General features: G+C 41.2%; 1 protein-coding gene across 1 annotated transcript; it reads right to left on the bottom strand.

Moving 5' to 3' along the window:
- Nucleotides 1-21770: 21770 nt before the first annotated feature.
- LOC124605448 (V-type proton ATPase subunit S1-like) lies at nucleotides 21771-23775 on the bottom strand. The gene has a single exon (XM_047137127.1). It carries the CDS (start codon nucleotides 23683-23685, stop codon nucleotides 22480-22482), a length of 1206 nt encoding a protein of 401 aa, XP_046993083.1. The 5' UTR covers nucleotides 23686-23775; the 3' UTR covers nucleotides 21771-22479.
- Nucleotides 23776-25161: the final 1386 nt, after the last annotated feature.

The raw sequence follows: 25161 nt of genomic DNA, 5'->3' as shown, positions 1-25161 counted from the left end.
TGATGTGGCTACAACTGTTCTCATAGCGGCAGCATAAGAGGAGGTCATAGCCACAGAATGTAGGCACTCAAATTTCCTCTTGGCTTCAGTGTAGGTCAGTCGGTCCAGGGTCTTGTATTCTATAATTTTCCTTTCTTACTGTAAAATCCTACAGTCTGATGAGCGAGGGGAATGATGTTCTCCGCAGTTGACAGTCGGGGCATATGGAGTATTGGGATGGTATGGATGTCCACAATCTCGACATGTGATGCTGGAAGTACAGCAGGAAGACATATGGCCGAACTTCCAGTACTTAAAGCACCGCATTGGGGGAGGGATATATGGCTTCACATCACAGCAGTAGACCATCACCTTGACCTTTTCAGGTAATGTGTCACCCTTGAAGGCCAAAATGAAGGCACCGGTGGCAACCTGATTACTCCTCGGACCCCGATAGATGTGCCGGATGAAATGAACTCCTCATCACTCTAAGTTTGCACGCAGCTCACCATCAGGCTGTAAAAGAAGGTCCTTGTGGAATATAATACCCTGGACCATATTTAATGTTATGAGGTGTGATGGTAACAGACACATCCCTCAGCTTGTCACAAGTGAGTAATGCCCGTGACTCGGCAGAGGATGTCATTTTTATCAAGACTGACCCTGACTGCATGTTGGACAAGCGCTCCACCTCCCCAAACTTGTCCTCTAAATGCTCCACAAAAAAGTGAGGCTTCATCAAGACAAAGGAGTCCCCATCAGCTCTCATACATATGAAGTACCAGGGCGAATAAGGTTTGCTGCCATCACCCTAGTGTCCTCCCATGGTGTGGCCAGGGAGGGGAACGATTTAGGATCATACTTCCTTGCATTTTACTGAGACTTTGAACACTTAGAGACTGCTGGCGTTTGATCACCAGCAAGTGATGACATGGTATGCTTCATTGCATGTCATCTGTCCTGATGCCACCCACTCTGTCCAGGGGCCCTCCTCAAGGGGACCACCCAGCCACAGCAAAGACCTCCTGGCAGGATGGCCATTACCAGGAGTCCTGATGCCCCAGGGTGATGGCCATCTACTCCTTGGCATACATAGGGAGTTAATGGCACAGGCATCAGCAGAATGATCCCTGTGTAGTCAGGGGGCTACAACCGACAGGGTACATGGTGGCCCCACCACAATGGACTGACTACTGTGCTAGATACGAGGTGCAAAGAATTCCATGGTCCTCGTCAGTGCAGAAAATGACACTGCATAGTTGGTGGGGGAAAATGCACCCAGGACGGTATTCTTGCTCAAGAGATGGAGGATGAACGGGACTGCAATGCCACGATGAGAAAGTGGGCTAAAGATCTCAGTGCACAATGGACACGATGCACCATGTAAGGTGCCCTTCCTCAATTGGCTAACTCTTTGGGAAAATTTTATAAAAATGGAGGTCAAACTTTACAGGGCCTCTGAAGACAAGCAGGAATACCTCTGGTCTGTTCTAACTCATGGGCCCGCAGGGGGAACTGGATGAGAAATGACCCCAACAGTGCAGGAATGGGTATGATCAAGAGCAATACAGATGGCTACCAACTCCGCAATGAAAACACTACAGCCATCCAGCAAGGAGAACGATTCAGTATGTCCCACATGAGTTTGAGCAAAGCCTACATCACCAGTAACAATTAAGCCATCAGTGTAGATGACTTCTGAGCCCTGGGACGTGTCAAGAATGGAGAAAAATTGGTGGTGGAGGGCTTCGGGATGAACAGTCTTTCGGACCTTGTGATAGGTCAAGATGAAGTTGTGGCCAAGGGATAGACCACAGAGGTGTACAGGAGTGGGACCAGAGGACAGGTGGAAGAGGAAGCAACTGAAGTTGAGGTAGGATAGACTAGATGCAGAATGTGATCATAAGCCCTGATTGGGGCCGCCATTGCGGGAGATGGATTACTGTGTTTGGAAAGAGGAGAAGGTAGTTTGGATGCTTAGGGAGCTGCGAATGTGTGTAGCATAATTGAAAAGCAGTTGTTGGCACGTGATCCACAATTAAACTGTTCACAGGGATAGTTCGAAAGGCTCCTGTCACAATTTGAACACCACAGTGGTGTAACAGATCCAGTATCCGCAATGCTGAGGTTGATGCTGAACCATAATCACATAATCAAGGCGGAATTGTATCAGGGGTTTGTAAAGCTGCAGAAGAGTACAGCAATTGGCACCCCACCTGCTGTTACTCAGGCAGCAAAGTATATTAGGGTGCAGCCAGCACTTTTGCTTAAGCTGGTGAAGATGGGAAATCCAATCCATGTCAACTGAGAATCGAAGACCAGTCCTAGCGATAAGTCTCCTCCATACTGAGTAGTTGGTTGTTGGGGTACAGTTCTGGTTATGAGTGAATGGTACAACTTCTACAGAAGTGCACGACTCGACTCTTGGCGGCGGAAAATTGAAATCCATGGGTGAGGGGCCATGCCTGTGCCTTTCAGATGGTGCCTTGCAGTTGACATTCAATGACAACCACACTAGAGAACAAATAGTAGAGGCAAAAGTCTTCAGCATACAAGGAGGGTGATAATGAGGACCCCACAGCTGCTGCTAGACCATTGATGGCTACTTGAAAGAGAGGGACACTCAGTAAAGAGCCCTGTGGGACCCCATATGGGGACAACTGTGGCAGGCACCAATTTGAACCCAGAAAATACAACAGAAAGGAAATTCTGGATGAAAATTGGGAGCGGACCCTGGAGGCTTCACTCATGTAAGGTAGCAAGGACATGGTATCACCAAGTAGTGTCATAAGTCTTTTGCAGGTCAAAGAAGACAGCTATAAGTTGTTGACATAGGGCAAAAGCTGTTTGGATGGCAGACTCCAGGTAACCCAGAATATCAGCAGTGGAACAGCCTTACATAAAACCACACTGGGATGGGTACAGAAGACCCTGAGGCTCAAGGAGCCAACTTAGCCAACGGCTCACCATGTGTGTGAGCAACTTACAGAGAACATTGGTGAGACTCATTGGATGATGACTGTCATCTCTAGAGGGTGCTTGCCCAGTTTCAATACTGAGACAGTGAAGCTTTCTCACCATTGTGATGGGAACTTACCCTTGCTCCAGATGTGGTTAAAGAGGGCAAGGATATGATGCTGACAGTCCTGATCATTTGGTTGCAGATGTGGTCTGGCCCTGGGGCTGCATCAGGGCAGTGGGCAAGGACACTGACAAATTCTCACTCACTGAATGGAGTGCTGTGTCTCTCCAAGTGGTGTTTAGTGAAAGAAAATCACTTTCATTCCAACCACCATTTTAGGACATAAAAGGCAGGTTGATAAATTTCAGCCGTTGACTCTTGAGCGTAGTACAGAGCAATTCACCGATGGCATTGGGTCAGTGTAGACAGTGCCATTCGAGGTCATACCAGGTACACATGCAGGTGTCTGGTATCCACAGAGGCGTCTGATCTTAGCCAAAACCTGTGAAGCAGAGGTACATGACCGGATGATTGAAATGTACCATTCCAAGCATTCTCGCTTCTGTCTTTTTGTTAGCTAGGCACAGAGCTGAAAGGCAATGTGGTGCTCCATCAATGGGTACTGCTTATGGCGTTGGAAGCCTGCCTGTAATCTCAAATGGCCTCTGTGATTTCCGAGGACCACCAATGCACTGTCTTTCGTTGAGGTGGGCCCAAGAAACAGGTGCTAAATCAGCTACCAAAATAAAGGTTGTAGTTATTGTTACGTCTGCCACAGATGGCCCCTGCCATGCAGACTACACTCAAGACACCCCTGTGTACCATATAACATATACAAGCACTTGCAGGTGCAACCAAGAGGAAAACAATTCTTCAAAACAAACAGAACTTGCTAGAGACTAATGCAAACCTTTTTCTGCGGAGGTCGCGCCTCACAGATACAGGGAAAGCTGGAGTACTCCACCGGCCTCCGACGGCTTTATAAGGCCAGTGCAGCAGCAGTACAGCCAGTTCCTCGCCGAGCTAGGACCAGTTCCGACGGACCTCACCGATGCTCAGGATGAATGGTCGTCTACAAGTTATTTGTTTGTGTGTGTGTGTGTGTGTGTGTGTGTGTGTGTGTAATGATTGTTCGAGAAGTGTAGTTCAGTTTCCATAAACGACATTATACTGAGTGTTCTACAATACTGAGTATTCACCAGTTATCTTCTGGACTGCATCGATATCTTCATGCGGCAGGGAGCCAAGGTCGACAGTAGAGGCAAAAGCACCCCAAACAGCACTGTTGGGAGCCCTTCTGGGCAGTCGTCCAGGGGAGTGACATGGAGGTAGGTACAGGAAGATCGGGGACTGGTCATTACCACACAGGTCATCCTGGATCCTCCAGTGGATGAGTGTGACAAGACAAGCACTACAAATGGAGAGGTCTGTGGCTAAGATGGTTCAGTGCACCACACTGAAGTGTGGAGGTACCAGTATTCAAGAGGCAAATGTCAATTTGTGCCAATACATTTGTGAGGTCTTTACCGTGGCCAGTGACCACAGTTCCATGCCCCAAAGCGTTTTGGGAATTGACATCGCCTAAGAGTAGAAAAGGTGAGTGCAGATGAGAAACCAATGCAAACAATATGTTCTGAGACACTTAACCATTGAGAAGGAGGTAAACATTGCAGATGTTAATATTCTGAAATGCCTTTACCCAAACAATCACAGCCTCTAAAGGCGTATTAAGAGACACGAGGCCACTGTATAGAGTGTCTAGAACACATGTGCAAACTCCACCTGACACCCTGTCACAGGCTGCACGATTCCTATATCGTCTCCAGTATCCACAAGGGCTGGGGCTCGCATTGCTGGAAACCAAGTCTCCTGAAGTGCAGTGCAGAAGACAGGTGATGTGCTTAAAAGATGTAGCTGCCAGGTGGTGGAAAAAAAAAATCACTATAATTCCACTGGAGAATAATGTTGTCAATGTACTGTGAGGCCATGAAGGCACCAAGGGGCCAAGTTCTGCCTTAGGATCACCTGCTGCCACTGGTTGAAGGGTTATGGCTTCAATGGACATAGGTTCTGGGTTCCGTTGGGTGATGCGAACCAGGGCCTCAGTGGCCGCTAGAATCTCTACCTTGGCCACAGGACTGGAACAGGTGGGATCTGGTGACATGGAGGCCACCAGAATGTCTTGCTTCTTGGAGGACTTTTTTTGTCTTTACTATCCTTACGAGGATTTTGATGATAGTGAGGACTGCTCTGAATCGCAATTTCAGGTGAAGAGGGTCATTGGTGTGTGTGTGTGTGTGTGTGTGTGTGTGTGTGTGTGTGTGTGTGTGTGTGTGTGTGTGTGTGTGCGTGTGTGCGTGTGTGTCCAAAAGCTAAATGTGTAACTGTCTTTTCGTTACGCCTGTCTGCAACTCAACGTATCATCCTCACAGTGAATAGCAATCTATCTTTTACTTACATGGTTGAATTCCAACCTATAGTTTCCATTGTTTGATTTTATCACTTCTTTTCATTTTCATTTTCAGTCAAGTTTAGAAACATACTAAGAAAAAAATTATCATTTCAATAAGGGTGTCTTTATACATTACTTCACATTAAACATACACTCACAGTATGAAGATATAGAAGGAACAAGGAAAGGAGTTTAAACTGATTGGCTGGTTTCATTGTATAATTCTATGCTGACAATACTGAATACCTTTAAAAAATTTTGTTTCGTCTCATAGCAAGAGCAAGCTTTCATATGACTAGTCAAGTTCACAGTTAGCTCTCACCACCCCAGCAATATGGACAGATAACACCATTCATTGCAGTGAAATAGATCTTACGTGAACAATCAACTTTGGATTCCATTGTACTAAGGCTTCAAACACGTATGAGGACTTATAATATGTAACTTGCTCTAGACAGAAAATTGGGTTTATGGATTGGACACTGAATCATCACAAATTTTGTTCACTTCAGTAGTATGGCTATCAACAAGTAACTTTCTGCAAGAGGCTAATCAAATTGGAACACCATTTTCCTACTTATATCACAATAAATCTCACTTCAGAAAGTGCAAATCTATGCAAAACAATCATTGACTTTTATGAGACTGTAATCTGCAGCCACTATATACTCTGTGAATATTATAAAATTTGTTACAATTATCAGATGCAGGCCTACTAATAATGTAATACAGCTACAGAGTTAGTACACTGAATGTTAAAAAAAAAAGTAAATTCTGTGTTAGTAAAGATATATAGTGTTTCTCTTCAGAAATTAGAGTTGGACTTTCCACTATAATGACTTCCACCAAACTCTGCTTTATTTAAAGTTTCTATAGGGTTAAGAGTGGCACATTCCAGTTGATTAGCTGCTGTCTGACAGTGGATGGTGTGATCAGTATCTTGCTTCCAGCCAGCCCATACAAGCAGTTGGAGTTATGATTTGGTGCTAAAGCAATCCCTAGACTTCACAAAATATCCCAGGCTCTCAAATACCAGAATTCTGAGATTAGAAATTCATGGGCTTCTCTCATTAGACAGCTGCTTGAACCACAAACTACTGTTACACTTAAATGATTTTTTTTTTCATTACATTCTGTGTACAAGGCTGTCACTGTGTTCCTCTACAGCAGTATGCTTAGTCAAAGTTGAAATACATGACTGAAATATCAAGCAGATATGAAATGAAATTATCTTGCGGTAAATTATATTTTTTATGGACCATTTGTGACAAACTGAGTGCTAGGTTGCAACTTAAAGGTGGTTTTTTTATGCAGGCAGGTGCTGCTTGGAAAAGACAGATGTCAGAGTTCAAGCCACAACCTGGTGCACAGATTTTACATGTCTTTTATAACTGGCACCCGCCCAGGTAGCTGTGTGTGTTAAAGTGTCGCTTCTGGGACAGGAAGGTGTGCCAAGCCCGGATCGAACCTTCCTGGCTGATTAATGATGAGGATTGGTGTGTTGGCCGCCTGGATGAGGTTTTCAGTCAGTTACCCACATCCCAATGTATATAAAAAAACTAATAGTCAGTGAGACTGCTGTTAAATAATAATAAAAGTAGACTTTATAGAAATATAGAGAATAAGCAGTACAAAACTGAACCCGTAATGAAAATGCTAGCCAACACTATTTATTAAAGACTCTCTCAAAACTAGTGCTTCTAGCAGATGTATGAGTGTTGCTGCTGGTCATCACATTCATGCGTGTCATTGCAGTATAGGTTTCATTACACTGCACTATTGTGGGTGCAGCTGTGCTTGTATAAAATGTTCTCTAGTCAATCGAGGAGAAGATAGCTATATTTGAGACCAGTATTCTTCTTCTATCATCGGAAGAAGCACGTAATGTGTTTGAAGAACAATTTTCGAACAACAATTCCAACGAAGAGTAGCATACACGATTTAGTTAAAAAATGGCGGGAACATTTACTGCAAAATAGAATCAGAGTGTAATAATGTGCAATATGTAGCAAGCTCTATTGTTAAGGAGCCTGTTATGAGATGGAGGCATCTTTGTGGCGAGTTACAGCATCACAATCCATCTGGAGGAAGCTTGTTCACTTCATACTGACTGAAGGAAGCAGACTCCTTTATAACATACTGTGGATTTTCCTGGCCCCTGATTGAAAGATTTGAGACAGCAATTCTATTGTCATTGCTGGTGAGAGTGGGCTGGCAATGGCTAATGTGAACAGTCACATATGTGATGGCCACAGCCATTTATACAAAGTAACTACATTATTATTACAGTTATGTGGTGAATGCAAAAGTGAAAGGTCAGGTTTGTGATGGATTAAGTCGATTTCAGTCATATATGTGCATCACGAGAGTGCATTATACAAATTGTGTGCAGGCTGTTGTCAATAATAAACTTGTATGTGATGGCGAAAGTCAGTTGCGGTCACGAGCGTAAAGTTTTGTTAACAGTACGAATGGTAGTCTGCATAGCTTGGTTCACCACTCAGAAAATTTGTATTAAAGTTATCAAGCATTACTGGATGTGTGTGTGTGTGTGTGTGTGTGTGTGTGTGTGTGTGTGTGTGTGTCAGCAATTTACATGTGTGACAGATTGTGTAATCATCTGGTGGTAACGATGCTGTGGCATGACTTACAGTGTGGAATAAAACAAGGCATCACTTAAAGTATACTGAAGTGCCTCCTTACTGAAAAGTAGCTCCTCATTTTCCTACAATCAACAGTGTTACAACACCAGTTCAAAAATGAAGCCGCATCTAAGTGTGTCTTCTGCAGCAAAGAGATCATCATCATATTTAGAAGATGCCAAGGGAGAAATAGAACCATTGTGAGGTGTACGGAAGATGTTCATTTCCAAATACAGCCCTCATGAGTACTGTCAATCTGTCACAACCAGCTATTGGGCATGTCTTTGATGCAATGGGTACATGAACTCCCAAAATACTCGTATGTGTAGTACTGCAAATCCATTGTGTATTCGTGAGGAACCACTTCATTCTGTGAAAATAAGAAGTCGGATTGTGGGTCCCATATTTTTCAACGAAACAATAAACGCACAATGATACTGCAGTGATATTCTGTAGCCATTCATAGGAGAACTTGTGTTAAGTGAAATACTGAACAGTTATTTTCAACAAGGTGGCGCATACAGATCACATTTCAATGTCACTGCTTGCTGATGTTTTTGGTGATCGCATGATTTCACAGGGACTTTGGCCTCCAGGATCACCTGGCTTAACACCCCATGACTTTTTTCTGGGATGCAGCAAAAGCAACTGTCTATAAAAATCATCCAAAATCCATTGATGAATTGAAAACTGCAATATCCACTATCACTGCTTCCGTTACATAAGAAATGTTACAGCTTGTGTTTGGAAACATGATTAGATGAACTGAATAGTGTATTCAACAACGGAGGGGGGGGGGGGGGGGGGGGGGGTCCACATTCCACATTTAATGTCGAAATTTGTAAATAAAAATGAATATCCAATAAATTAATAACATATTCACTGCAGCATACGGCACGCGTGGCTAACAATCGTACGGCACTGCGGAGAGGCTTTTTGAACACACTGTAGTACGGGGGAAATTGAATCAGTATCGGCGAGAACGGTGGGCAGATCTCCATCGAGATTGAGCTACCCTCACATCAGTAGATAAAGGCACACATTGCCAAAATATGCTGAACTGAAAGCGGCACATCACAAACCTCACAGAGTGGTGGATCCTCCCATCAGAGGAGGAAATGTGCTAAAGGGCTATGCCCAATGTGCAGCGTAGTAAGCAGAACCTCTTTCCAGGTTGACATGAAGCCCACCATGCCTGTGTGGTCAATTCAAGTGACCACAGTTTGTTTTCTGTCACCCATCACCATTCAGTCTCCCAGTGATGCATGATGTATCTGTCAGAAAATGAGATGACGGTGTGCAACGGGATGGGATGTTGGCGGACAACATTCCAATATGCTTTCTTGGCTGCTTTGTCAGACATGTCACTACCCTATGTGGCCAGGTACCCAGCTAAATATCACCTCCGTACCATGGTATCGGATCCACTGTAATGAGTCATGGACAAACGGAATGAACTGTTCTACTGGATACATTTGGTGATGTACTTGTAGTGCACTAAGTGAGTTGAAACAGACAAGAAACCTTGTACATTGATGTCTGTTAATCCTCTCCTGAGCCATCACAATGCCATATAACTCAGCATCGTAATTTCTCAATGGTTCTGGAAGACACACTTTGGAAACCCTATCAGCAAAAACAAAACAACCGAGGACACACTCTTGCTGGGATCCATCTGTATAAACAACAATAAAACTGTGGTATTACTTAAAATGGAAGAAAACAAAGTTGTAAAAAGATAATCTGAGTACAAGTTTTCTTGTACTATGTCAAGCTTAAAAATCACTTCGGGCCTCTGAAAAAATTCAATGCAGCAATGCATTCCACACCCGCCTGTGTATTCGGTGGTCTGATGAATCCAGATCCTTGAGATAGTCAGTAGCATGTATCCTGATTGGCTTGGTTGCATGGGGCCAATTTTCAAACAACCATTCAAAGTTGGGTTGGGCCACAGCACTAAATGTCAATGACTGAGATGATGATGCAGGTTTCAGTCCCTGTTGAGCCAAAAGGATATGTCACTGAATCCGGAGTGGTGGTTCAGCAGCCTCTGCACACCGACTCTGAACTGGGCTGGTCCGAACGTCTCCAGTCGATATCTGAATGCCCTCATGGTGGACAGCGTCTAACATCTTGAGGTAGGAAATATGGGCTGACCCGTAGACCATGCTGCCAGAATCGAAACCTGACTGAACAAATGCCCTATAAAACTGCAGGTGGTGGTCAGCTCCCCATGCTTTTCTGCTGCGGCATTTCAAAATATTCGACTGGAAGCCCTTTGTTCATAAGTCTTTCAGGTGTGGGAGTCAAATAATAAAACCAAAAAGTGCACCATTTCCTGAAAAAGTAAAATATTGTCCCCCCCATTGGTTAAATCTTGAACAAGCTTGGTTAAAATTGACATGTGTAGTCTTCTCTGGTGAGAACCGAGAACCAGTTGTCTTGACCCAGGTTTCTGGCCTCCCTGTGATCGGCTTAACTGTCTCATCATTACTACAAGAATGGAGGCAGAGTAGAAGACTGTGACATCATCCAATAACAAAGAGCATTTGACAGGGCTCCTGACTGTAGAGGAAATGTCTTCAGTAACAATGGCAAACAATGTGACAATGCGTACATTGCCCTGGAGGATCCTATTCTATTGAACACTGCAGTTAGACAAGGAGTCACCAATGTGATATCGAAAGCATCAGTTCTCAAGGAAAGATTGAAGAAGAAGCAACAGATGTCCCCCATTCATGAAGCTGGCAAAGGATGTTGTACGTCCAAGTAGTGTCATATGCTTTGTCAAAGCCAAAAAGCCTACAACCCAAATGGTTTCAGTGTGATGACTCCTGTATCACCATCTCCAGTAGAATTAAGTTGCCAAGGGTGGAACAGTAACACCTGAAACTGCAATGGGAGTGGCTCAGATGACCTTGGGATTTGAGCAGCCGGATGAAGTGCCAGTTGACCACGCATTTAAGTCTTACCTATACAACTGGTACAGGCTACACTCCAGAAACTGTTAGGGACACTACAGTCCTTGCCTGGTTTCCATAATGGAATTAATATTGCCTCCTTCCAAGTCATCGGATAATGACCACCAAACCAGCTACCTGACTGAAACAAGACAGGAGCTGTCCCTTTGCTTCGAGGCACAGATAACTGAGCGTAGCATAATGGATCTTATCAACTCCTGGAGCAGTGTTTCTGGCCACGGATAGAGCAGATTCCTGTTCCCACATGGAGAATGGAAGGTTGTAGACTTCCTCATTATGCAAGAAGATCTTCCTCATCTCTGCAGTCCTATGGAACACCTGAAACGCAGGAGCTTGCTTGTCTGGATGGTGCAGTGACTGTAAAAATGTGTTCAGCTAAATCCCAAGCCATGTCCTTAGGCATGTCCACCACGACCCCATTTCTCGACAAGGTCATAAGAGAATGCGTACTTCCCTTGCCTTCCACCTCATTGATTCCCAAACTTGCACAGCGGAAGTTGACTGACTAACGGCAGTCATGAATTCCTTCCAGGAATCTCTCTTACATTCTTTTATTACTAACCTCACATGTGCTCTCATAGAACTGAAGGCATGAAGGTTTTCTGTAGTTGGATGGTGTTTGGAGTTCTGCAGAGCTGTTCGTCTAGCTCTGACTGCCAAGCAATAGTCGTCATTCCACCCAGATACAAGCTGCTGTGTGGGGTGGTTGCTAAACTGGAGGATGGAATCTTTGGCAGCCAGTTGGAACTCTCAAGCGATATGGGTCACAATATCCTGTGCACAATACTTTTCTTCAAAAATCATCGACTATACAGCAACCAATTAGCCCTTTGAATCATCCATTTTCCTGGTTTCCTGTTGACCACCATCCGAGTCAACAGACATATCCACATGGGGAAGTGGTCAGTAAACCTGTAACCACTTCCCACTGAACTGATCCTGCAGGGGAGCCAAAACAAAGGTCAACAGCCGAAAAAGACCTTGTAGCTGTGGGAAAGTGTGTCATCTGACCAGAGTTCAAAAGGCAGATATTCTCAGAATGGATGAATTGCTTGATAATTCGACCCCTGGAGCAAGTTGTAGCTGAGTCTCTCAGAACATTGTGTGCACTGAAGTCCCCCACAAGGAGGAATGGGCATGTGAGTGCCAAGAAGAATTCTGTCAGTGCATCTGCATCCAAAAGATTATGGATGTAAGATATAAGGAACACAGTCTGATGTTAAATGGTACTAGAGCTCTCACACCAACTGTTAGTATGGCCGTGTAAGAGGGCAGCTTCTGTCAGCAATGAAAACAGCCACTCCATCTTTAGCCCTGTCTCCAGTAATATCGTCCTTCCCTTAATGCAGGTGTCAGTGACTAAAATGAGTTTCTTGTAAGCAGATGCAGAACTGTTACTCCTGAACCAGGAGCTGTAATTCTTCCAAATGTGATCCGTATCTATTTTAACTTCACTGCAACACAGAAGTCACCATGGGAGCTATTGATTAGCAATGGGAGGTCTTGTCTTCCTCCCTCTGAGATAGTGATTCACCCGGAAGGTCAGGAGAGACATTAGCCAGTTCCTCCAAGTGGAAATCCATATCTTCAAGACTAAAAGTCCCCATCTGAGAAGGAGAGAGCTCAGTGATTCAGAGTTGTAATTGCCACATTCTTTGACTTTGAACTACTTTTTGAGGGATGTTTTTTCTTACTTGTGGGAGAAGCTGGTTGCTTCGGTTGAGGGGATGGCTTAGCAGGCTTGTGATGGTGGGCGGCGACATGTGGCTTAAGTTGTAAGCCCATTGCCAATGGCTTCCAAATGGTTTCTGGTTCAAGTGTAGTATTTCCCCCACAGGTACACTGACAAGTGCAACTGCTCATATTTGAATCTGTGGTTCGAGTTTGCGTAGAGGCATCACACTTGGCGATTGGCCTCTTAAGAGCCGATGGAAAAGAAGCTTTGAAAGCTTTTTTTTAGCTTCACCATAGGGTTTGCTACTCGTAAATGCCAACTCCTCAACTTTCCTTTCGTTGTTGTAAATGTGACACTATCTGATCCATACTGGGCGATGCCTGGAGCAGTTTATATATTTCACGGGAAGTGTACAAGAACTGCCAGATTCATGAGCTGAGCCTCCAGAATTTCCATGCATAGCTCTCCCTTTACACCTGACAGTGGTATGGTCAAAGCTTTGATACTTGCAGCATCACATTGGGTTAGGAACAAATGGGCAAACCTTAAGACAGATATAGCCTGCAAGGATGTGTTCATTCTAGAGTGCTAAACGTTAGAATAAATGTTGCAGATTTTTACATTCTTCCATTGACTCTCCTCGTATAGTTCTGCACTTCTGTGAAGCCCGTATTTTTCCATTCTTCACATTACTCCATAGAGGCCACTCCATTATATTGGAGCAGGTAACCACGCCTTTACAGAAGTAAAGCGTGTTGTGCAACTCAGCCTTGACCATGTAATCACCTAAGGCCTTACACCCCAGAAGCTTAGATCCTTGGTTTGAATTGGCAGTTCCGACTATAAGTGTTCCATTACAAAGTCATTTGACACTTTTTACGGACCCAGCAATACCTTCCAATTTCTTGTGAATACAGAAAGGGGGAGACCTTCTCAAAGGTTCCCCATTCTCTTGATTACAATGAAAGTGTTATGGCACACTAGTGCCCTGTTACTGCGATTCTTAAACTACTTTTGGGATGGACTAACCGACCGAGCTCTCTTTGATGAATGAGTGTAGGTGCTACCTGACGGTACACCCACCCCGTCAGGAGCAGTTGTTTGATGCACTGTTCCACAGTGACACCATGAGAGACTCTAGGGAAACAAACATCAACCCAGGGAGAGCCCAGCGAGCCTTATACAACTGGGGCAGGGGGGGTTGACAACAGGAAGCTGCCCCAGAGGCTCCCTGCTACAGACTGTTTTACCTCAACAGCCATCACCTCATCAGCATGCAGCACACTTTGAGGTTGAGGGTTTTTTTTATAGATGTGTATACCTTCCTCACAGTCCAGACAGTGAAGCCAAGCCCCCTGTTCTTGAATCACCCTACATTCCACTGTCGCACAGCACAGTGGTCACTGAAGCATGCCTGGACCTTATAGTAACAGAGGACTGGCAGCACTTACCAGTCCTCAGCTCAGGAACCTGGGGTCACAAAGCCCGTACGCAGCAGACACAGGCTGAGACCCTGGGGAGACTATGTGAGGAAGATGTTCATACATTTAGTTCACAGGTCACAATATCTACTATATAGTGTCGCGCACTAAAGCTAGTATTTCACAAAAAAGTAATTATTGGTAACTTGTGTAATCTGCATCACTGTCTTATGAAATAATGATAATAGTAATTATTTTTTAAATTTATTTATTCTTGTGACCAAAACACAACTGAACCACTTTGATTTTACCCTCAGGGGGTTGTTATCCTCAATTTGGGAACCACTGCACTAGGTGAATACTGGGCTGGAACCCAAGTCCTGCCTCAATTATGTGATACACATATATTTAGAAAATTAGTGCCCACTTTCACATGAATAACTCTATATGCAGACAGTTGGGGTACACACATTCTGTATCATTGGGGTAACAGGGCAGTGACAGGAAGGGTATTCTGCCACCACTTACATTAAACATGCCACATCCATTAATAACCATGCTGACCCTTCCCTGAGGCAAGACAAAGGCACAAGTACAGGAAGAAATTATATAAAATAGATCTTATTCTACACGCTAAATAGTACCATCAGCAACCCAGCATATACACAAAACTACTTGTTAAATTACATAGTCTCTGTCTTTCATCAAATAAGACAGATAATGTAATTTGAACTCAGCTGTATAGTCACATAATTGTGTGCTACCCAATTGCATGTAACTCCCTGGTAGGTCAACTATTATGTGTCATTATAGCTATGTAGTTTATGCCACCATCTCATAGTCAGCATAAACAATGTGCTTGCCATAACACACTGAGCAATTCAAAAGTAGCAGCTCAGTATCCAAGTAAACAGTCATATACCTGCATAGACAAGAATGCATAACACACTGAGCAATTCAAAAGTAGCAGCTCAGTATCCAAGTAAACAGTCATATACCTGCATAGACAAGAATGGTCTAAAGACAAGAATGGTCTAAAGAAGAATTTTCTGTGTAATTATCCACTTTCATACATCTGCTACATAATGTGTGAGAACTCTCCAAATCAACAGTATCAGTTACATGTCTTAAGATAAAGAAGCACTATTCTTTAAGGGGATACGGAATCACCTATCCCCGCAATGTTAATATATGCCTACTATAGGGAACATTTTCTCACAAACTACTGGAGACAGAGAGGTAAAAATTTTACTGTATGTGCATTCATATGTTACAATACTGAAACAACAGTTTATTGTCAAAGTATTTTCTTACAGAGATATTGTACATTTATTTTTAAGTAAATTTTTTCCATCGCTTTTTACTAGACTATCACCCCTAAGTCTTTTGTAAATCAAGTAATTAAAAAATCGTTGTTTCAGTATGTAATAGGGACCTATGTCACTACGTCATAAAAATTTCAGACTTCTAGGTTGACCAGTACCTGAGATAATGTTCCTAGATGAAGTAAAAAGTAAACTTACGGGAAACGGAGAAAGAAGATTAAAACATTCCTGATCTGTAGCTAATACCCCCTTCACAGTCTTCATAATCATCTTCAAGTCTTCTTTTGGCACCCCTCTGCACCTGTCTTGCTTTTTTCACTAATGTCTTGATTATATTATCAGCATGCCTTAGTCTGTGCTGATCTAAAAAGAACATAGCACGTACCGTACGGGAACCAACACACATACCCAACTTTTGAAGGACCTGGCATTTAGTTATATTTCCAAGATTGAAGGTTGCCACAGCATCATACACACCAAAATGTAGTGTATTAATTCCGACAAACACTGTTTTTGGGAGATGATGCCATATCACACTATTCAAGCACTCGTTGGGGTTCTGCGTTTTTCCGTGAAGACATTTCATCAGAAGACTTCTGTCAGCCAGATCTCTGAAAATGGGCTTTATTTCTGCCATGATGGCTGATGGTAGACTGTGGTGGTGAATGTATTTCTCTCCTGTTGTTAGTCCCCTATTGTATTTACACCAGCTGTTTTCACCTTTGGGGCACAAACCATGTTGTGGATGCTCATCCGTGGATGCGGTGTGGAAATATAAAGCCCATATAGCTCTCCTCATTTCTTCAAGATTGCCTGTATTTTGCCTGATTGCAAGGCCATAGCAGTTCTGAATGTGGTCTATTATGGAATCAGTCAATCTTCCTCTGCCATCCAAGGTTTTCCCATCATCTAGTTTTTTCCCTTTCATAACTGATTTTAACCTTCTCAGCCTGGCACCCATTCTCTTCTGCACATGTCCTATACATTCAAGTTTGCTTATATTTACACTGTTCCCATATGGTTTGCTTTCCAAAACTTCTTTGAATGCTTTAGAGTCACCATCTCCCAGATATTTGACATAGCGAACATTATACCACTGTGAAGAGCGATGAAAAATTTTCTTCACCCCAGCAACCTCCATGCCACCATTACTACCATAATAATTAGCAATACAGTCATCACTGTGTTCATTTTTCAGCCTGCCTGTGCACCTACAGTATTTAGACATTATTGCAACATCAATAACCTTGCCAGTATCAACACTAGTTGCTGTTACAACACCATTGTTGGAGGTGTGGCCCCTTTTCTGCCACGTGCCATCAAACGCCACTGTGAGGTCACGACTGCCGTCATTTTCTTCCACTGCTTCTTCCACAGCAACCTGCATTGACTTCTGTGCTACATCTTCAACTGCAGATCCTAGTACATAATTGTAAGCTTCAAACTTTGAAGGTGCACTTGGAAGATTTAGAACACCACATAGCATATCACCAGCTGCTTTGCCCTTACCAATTGCTCGTAATCCATAAACTAACCTAATATTTACACTATAAAGTTCAGTTTTCTTGTATCCATTATTTACAGTTACTGAAACCGAACTTGGAAACTTACAGCTGTATTTACAAACACTGCATATTAAATTAAACTGGGCAGCCAGGCCAACATGGGATTCTACTTTCAGAGAAACGTTTCCATGACATTTTTTGCAGCACAAACTGTTTTCAAGAGCTTCACACAATATATTCGTATCAATGAGTTCAAAAACTTCATTCCCTCTATCAAGTAAATTATATTTCTCTTCCAAATCTCTTAGTTTTTTATGAGAAGCACTGTTTTCATTTGGTGTAAGTTCGTTCGGCAAATCAGTAATAAGTGGATTCACATTTTCCAACAGTGATGATGATGAACTGCTTTGCTTTGCTAATGAATCATTATTTCTTCTCTTTTGCCAGTTCACACGCTTTTTAAATACTTTTGCTTTAGCTCTAGGCATTTTCACTGCGAAAAATGAAGCACTAAATACGAAATAACTCAACAACAACTACTTTCTTATATCACACTGTTTACAAAACAGTCCCGCCACAAAGTCAAAGAGTAACTTGAGGAAACCAGAGAGAAACATTTTCGGGCAACTAGCGTATAAATAGTCGCTGGAAACCGGGATATTTGAATTCATGTCACTTTAAAGGTACTGCCAAAAAGTTCATGGTCAGCCACGAGAGACGTGTATAACTGAAGCGCAATACCCGATCTCACAAATATATAAAAATAAAATAGTTATAATTGTGGTAGAGCTATGTATGATACGTCATTTTAAAGAGGAAACATGGCAGAATATAATACGCCAATAAAAAAAAAATTCGATTTTTTAACCCAAAATCCGATTCCGTATCCCCTTAATTTAAAACTTGTAGGTGCGTTATGAGAAATGCAAAATGCCATAGTCAAAGTTACTACTTTTCTAGGTGTTCACTACATATAACTACAAAAAAAGTATAGGTCCACAGATCTCCAAGAACAAACTTTTGATAACTATATTTTGGTTTGTTCCGCGGACAAGAGATCAAATGACAGTAGGCAAAGGGAATTGAGGCAAGCAATACTAATACAACAATTTTCCACAAGTTTTGAATAATTTGTTGAAAACTGATAACTATAAGACCCCTGAAAACAGTGACATTTGAAGTTTAGCAGATACATGTTGAAACACTAAACATGTCACACCCTGTCCCTCAATACTTGATGACTAGCTCACTGACACAGTAATAACAATGGGAGGGTACGGGATAGGGCTAACCGATTTGGCTCAAACTGTGCAAGTAGAAGCAGGTAGATCCCCCTTTCAAGTTCCAAGAATATCTTGCACGAGTGGGCTACAGGAAAAGGTAAAATGCTCTAAAGATTTTTCAGTATAGTGTGAGGGATTACTTTTCAATATTTTTCAAGTCAGTAGTGTAGTGCAGGGGTGAAGCACGCAGTCTGGCAAGTTACTGGCTCGAGTCTGATTCTCACTGCTACTATTTTTAAAAATATTCCTTGCAATATATTTCAACAGTTTAATAAATGTAATACATACCAATTTAGGTAAGAGTACTGTAATTTAATTACTTAATATATTTAAACAATTAATTTATATCACATCATGCACATTTTATGACAGCATGAGCATGTTTCGAGCAAGATCATTTGTAGTGGAAAGCATACTTCAATCACCTTTTTAAATGAAATGGTAGTGGTGAGAATAAAACAGGACCAGCAATTTGCTAGACAGTGTGCTTGACCCCTGTGACATGCCACCAACTTTAAAATTATTAGAAAAAAAAAAATCACTTACATTCTACTCAAATATCATTATGAAATATTTTACCTTTTCCTACGGCCCACTCTTGAGAGATTCTAGAAGCTCTGAAGGGGCATATACCTGCTTCTGCTACCACAGTTTGAGCCAAAACAGTGAGACTTGTCCCATGTCCTCCCCTTGTAAGGCAAAAAACTGCACATTAATTTCTGATACAATTACACTGATACCTAAAACTTGACTCATCCCTTTTTATCCGTATGTACTTAAAAAGTCACCTAACTGTTATGAACAGCTTGGAAAAGTGTTATCTCTCTTACTTTCAATATACCATCCATACCTGTACATCCTCACTGGACTATTATTTGCTCTCAACACAAACATTGGTGCAAATTTAGAATGGGATTTCATAAGAGAACATTAACAGTTTCTGGGCAAGTTTGCACTGCTTCCAATATCTACTCGTACTGTAGACAAGTACATGCTTAAAACAGGACTACCATTTTCATGTTGTGAAAAACATTTAGCACTTATCACAATACATCTCTATCATTAAGGAAAGAAAGATTAACAGATGAATGAACAGTTCAACTTTTATTTTTTTTTAATTTCATATGTGGTGGTGGTTAATGTTTAACGTCCCGTCGACAACGAGGTCATTACAGACGGAATTTCATATGTGAAGTGACTACTTAGTCAGATATATACCTCCCACGACTGGCACTCAAGATGATTCATTTGAGCACTCTGAAATTTTCACACGTGTCAAAATTTTTGAGAAGTTATTTCACACTGACCCAGACAATTTAGGCTTTAGGTGAGTTATATGACATATATAACACAAAAACTATTATTAGATAAAAAGAGTGCACTTGTTGGCCCCACAAATTTAATGCAACTATTTACGGGAAAAAGACAAGACATCCCAGAACCTCATGTAGAGCATGAAACTAAGTACAGTAGTTCACTTTCCCGCATAGCAGACACAGTTTTACTATAAAATGGTGCAAACTGACAACACAGCAGTGTGAGAAAAATCAGTTAATCTTATTTCTGACCAGTTACCATAAACTATATTAAATCACAGTAACAGTGAATTTTTTAAATTTTATTTCATAAATATGGGCTGAATGACTGTAAATAATTAAAATTCAACTTAAACTGATCAGTCACTTAATTAAATCTATAAAGTGAAACAAAAAATCTGAAGTGAAACAATGTTTTTCCTTGGTTGTAAGATTTGATATGATTTATATATGATTACACAACATTTTAGTACCTGCTTTAGGGCAATCCATACACCAAAGTGGTTACAGTGTGATTATAGCACCCCCCCCCCCCCCCGATTCTGTGATGTCTTAATAAACATGGTGGTTACGCAAATTTGGAACAATAATTCCCTCAGAATTCCATGTGTGAGGAGGAGATGGTTTCAAGAACTACCTGATAAATTAATGGTGAGTGAAGGATGGCATACTATGATTTTTGTTTCCTATCAGCTGGGCTATACCACCGATAAGCAGTAGTTTAACCAGAACTTTTAAACATCAATTTATACGGAATAATATTCATTTAATGGATACACTTTGAAATATTAAGTACTTTAAAATTTGTGATTTATAAAAATCAATAAAATCAAGTTTCAATGCCACATTAAAAACACAGAAGACCTTTAGATTTTAAGACATTCCTGATTTTCCGATAAAATCACCACCCTGATAAATGTGACTATGAAACAAAGGTTGTGCTAACAGACTGATTTGTGGCACAGTCTATCAATACTTGCACCATATCCAACACATTTTTCATTATAAAAACAAATCATACAGTAAATTCAGAAAACCTACACTACATAATGGAAAAGTCTCTGGTGAATATTTTGACTCTTATTTGCAAGTACCACATAGATTACAAAAAATATAATGGGAGATAAACACAGGGTGTCCACTATGCGGCATTAGGGAAGCGTCCAATTCCACTCGTCTGCTTTGACTCATGATGTCATCAATATGGCAGAAACACCTACTTCCAGCATATACAAAATAGTGAAGATGTTGTCACTATGTACACAGGAACAAACGTGAACAGAAATAAAAACTTTCAAACTGAAAACTAACCTATAAGAAATGAAAATTACAAGAACTTCTAACTCCAACAACAAAATGAAACTAACAGGCCAACCACAGTAAATAGCGGGTTTAGGGTGTGGACAAGCTAAATGTCTAACAGTACAAAACACTGCACCATCCCAAAACAAATAGGCTATTATAAAAAAACTGAACTTACAACCTAACACTACACCCACAAAACAAAACGAACAGGAATCTTATGCTTCACTATACCTATATAGGCTAGTTCAAATGAGGCTCTCAATACCAAAAACAAACACCCCCTAAAACTCCAAAATGTGGAATCCAATGTTTTCCTTCACTCTTGATATCTAACGCGGGTGGAGGAGAACCTTGCATAACTCACAAAACACCACCAAAACACCAATAACTTGAAAACCCAAAAATCCCCACATTCATTAGGTCAATTGAAACACAACCAAAATACAAAACAAAACTGTCAAACAAACAAGGAAAAAACCATAACAACTCACTGAAAACAAAGTAAACACTTCAAAATCCACATTACAGCACTAACTACCCACACAGACATAAACCCACATTACCATAGTGATAACCACGACTCAAATGAAACCAATACCACATGTTAAAGTCAACACGTCAACAACTGCTACAAGAGGACATCATCAAGTACAACACCACATTTACAAACATGAAATAACTCAAAAACACCGTGCCACAGTGATGTCACACACTGCATTAATGTCTTAAGTCAAAGCAGACAGGTGGAATAAGTTGCCTCCAATGACCCCATTACGTAACTTTAATCCACCAAAGATGACTGACACCAGAGAGAGCTAGTGAAACTTTCTGGTAATATCCCAGTATGTAACTGGTAATTAGTATGAAAGAGTAATAGTACACAACTTTACATGCTGAGGGCATCAAAACATTAAAAGCAGGGCATTCAAGTGATGGCAATATAATGCCACTTAATTTATTCAGTATAATTTATATTTACAAGCTATGTCGGAATTTCTCCATATAGTCATAGTATATACAATTTTTTTTTACATGTTCAATACCTACAGTTCTCTACTCTGGTAAGTTTCATTTATAAAATCTGTGTTCTCAGAATAAATTAAAGGATAAGGATATAAAGTCACAACATACTGAAAAAACACCAATATTTTAAATAACGTTGAGCTGCAACCAACTTTTATAACAATCACAGTAAATCTTCACTATGTAAATGCTGACACATAGGGAATGTTTTCACTTTATGAAAAAAATTATTCTACATTATAATACTGGTGAAAAATGGGCATTTACATGGATATAACAATGAATATTTTTACAATATTATCAGCTATTAACATCATATCCCACACACAATTTCAACAAAAGACTTTTATACATTATCTACACTCAATTATATTACAGTAAATCAACAACCATTACACCAAAAATTAGATGTTTCATAAACATACAAAATAAAATTCGTTCTTTGTGCAATGTGAATACCTAATGTGAGCTTACAGGTCACATTCAACTTCTACTTGTTCAAAAACCTTACTGGTTTTATTGCTCTTCAATGTCACCTGCACAGTAACAAGCCAAAATTAAAAAAAAAAAAAAAACCTGAAATAGCTGTTACAAATTTCCCTCATGTCAATTAATCAGTGGCATTAATGGTGATTGTCTTCCCCTTTGGATTGTCGAACTGATCCATGGTTTTGATATCCATTATCATTGTTAGGGCCCATATCATGACTATAGCCAGAAGTACAGTAATGAAAATACCAGACCATATTGGAGCAGAAAAAAAGGGGACGCAGTCATATGCGTCGTTAAATGTATCATTAGAAGAAACATAGGGCTCCACTTGGAGCCCATAAAATGTTACACTTGCTTCATTGTCTTTAGATGTGAACATAACGTTGGAAGAACAGTGGTACGAGAAATGGAGTGGTGCAGTTATGGGAGCTGATGGCAAAAGGGTATAATTTTGCGTGTCGTTCTTCACTTCAATTTTATCGAAGGACCAGTATCCGCTAGATTTACTAAAAGTAAGTCTCATGGAAACAGAACTCTTTATTCTAACACTTAACATGACATTGCCTGCTATTGTTGAAGTGGTTATCGATATCACATCAGTAATATTAATTTCGTCAGTTCCATGACGAAAGACAGGTGGGCGTTTGGTGTACACAAGGGTATTATTCCGATTCCAGAAGCTACCGTTAGTTTCGAGTTCACTGCTGGTTTCTAACAACTGCCTAACCCTGCGAACATTGGGTTTTAAATATGGTTCTATCCACGATGAATGATGGGCTGTGTATACAGCAAGTACATCATCATATTTGTTAACCAAACTGTTATATACTTCACCAATTATATTATCATGACGCTTTAAGAAGTCTGGACGATCTTCTTCTGACCGAGCGTCGCCCAGTTTAAACACCAAGATACTTTTTTCTGCTTTTGGAAACGTGTAATCAAAGTCCTTAACATTCACAGCTTTCATTTTCAGTCCCAAAGTTTTCAAGGCTTTATAAGGAGATTGGACAGATGGCAGAAAATTAACATGAGATGAACTGGTTATATTTTTCAAGCTACTGAAAGTGTCATCCAAATTCAAACCTCCAAAATCTTCCATACTTAAGTTCTCTTCCAGAAATACCACAATATGTTTCCGCTCACCAATCTTCTTTGAAAAATAGTCCGAAAATTGTTCAACACTAACTTTTGCAAGAGAAGGTGGAGATCCAGCAACTTTACCATTAACTTCATCAGGCTGCCACAATAATACAGGTATGTATTCGGAGTTCGTTCCAACAAAGGAAATACACAGCACAACCACATACAAATTGAACATCATTCTGGCTATATGTTCCACAATTCCAGCCAAATTTGCACCAAAACTCTCACTTCTTACGCCCTATCGGTCATATGACTCAAAGATATTACTGTTACATCTTTGGCGTCGTAAAATCAAAGTTGCAGAGCGCATCTGCGCAAGAGTTTTATCGATTTATACTTGACGGAATGGAACGTCAAGACGTCAACGGGAAGGGGCGTAACAGAACGTCAGCTACAAGATTCACCAGGAAGAAAGTTTTGACGATGTTGTTGGTGGGCTGGACCTAGTCTACACAAGGCAGAGCCTTCAATATGAGAACATCGTGTGGGTATCAAATAGACTGCCGGGAGTTCAGAAAAGGCATCTCGTTGTAGTTAAAAACGAAGCTATTTTAAGGCTACTTCACACGTGCAGCATCATCAAAGCGTGCCACGATGCATTTCGAATGGCAACACTCATACGGTCCATCAACGGACTGTTACGTCACGTCACCGTTCCCTGGAAGAGAGTTAGGCGGATGTCGTTGTCTGCTAATATCGGTAGCTAACCTGTTTCCACCGTGGTCGCTCACGTTCTAGTACCTAGTGAATTTCGTGCTATTGTATCTTTTTAATCTTTATTTTGTTATTCTGCTTTGTGTTCCTGGAAAATCCCAATTTTTCCATGACTACTAGGGGGTTTATTTATGTATTTCGATTAGCAGCTTTGGATGTACATATTTGTTTACTCGTCTATAGACCATTTAGTACAACAGAATCAGGCATTATACGGAAATAATATATAATGTACATATACAAAACATTAACAACGTAGGATAGCATTAGGTTAGGATAGAGTAGGAAATCGGTCATGGCCTAATCAAAGGCACTATCCCAGCATTCACCTTAAGGCCCATCCACACGCAACGATCTGTCTGCGCACATCACATCTGCGCAGACAGATCGTTGTGTGTGGACAGAAGATTTGCGCCAACCCGAGGTGTGTGCAAACCTGGAAGTTGGAGTTGGAGGTTTGAGCGATACCTCTCAAATCTGTGCGTTCAAACCACATCTGCGCAGACAAGTTAGAGCGTGTGAACAGGAGATCGCCGCAAATCTGGCGCGAATCAGCTGTTTGTTCAGTCTAGTGTTTGTATTTGTGCGCACAGGGCATTAAAATTGCTGATACTCGTCAGTGTTCTCGAGAGTTTGTAAGTGAATTCATTGAAATATATAGAAACCACCCATATTTGTGGAAGATTAAAGTAAAGAATATAATGACTGAGACAAAAAGACAGCAGCATACAATGCTCTAATTGAAAAATTGCGGGTATTATTTAACTCAACTCTTGTTTCGATATTGCAGTTGAAAATTCCAAATCCTCGTAGCTCCTTCCTGTTGCTATGAATCTTAATGTTACCGCCAGCCCCTCCCTATACAAGTATTTCTTCACATAATATGAGGGGTCACAAGCTTTAAGAGATAATTATAAGTTTCGACATCCATCCGCAAATA

The sequence above is a fragment of the Schistocerca americana genome, chromosome 3 (assembly GCF_021461395.2).
Source record: "Schistocerca americana isolate TAMUIC-IGC-003095 chromosome 3, iqSchAmer2.1, whole genome shotgun sequence".
Classification (NCBI taxonomy): domain Eukaryota; kingdom Metazoa; phylum Arthropoda; class Insecta; order Orthoptera; family Acrididae; genus Schistocerca; species Schistocerca americana.
This window is presented reverse-complemented; position numbering and strand designations above follow the sequence as displayed.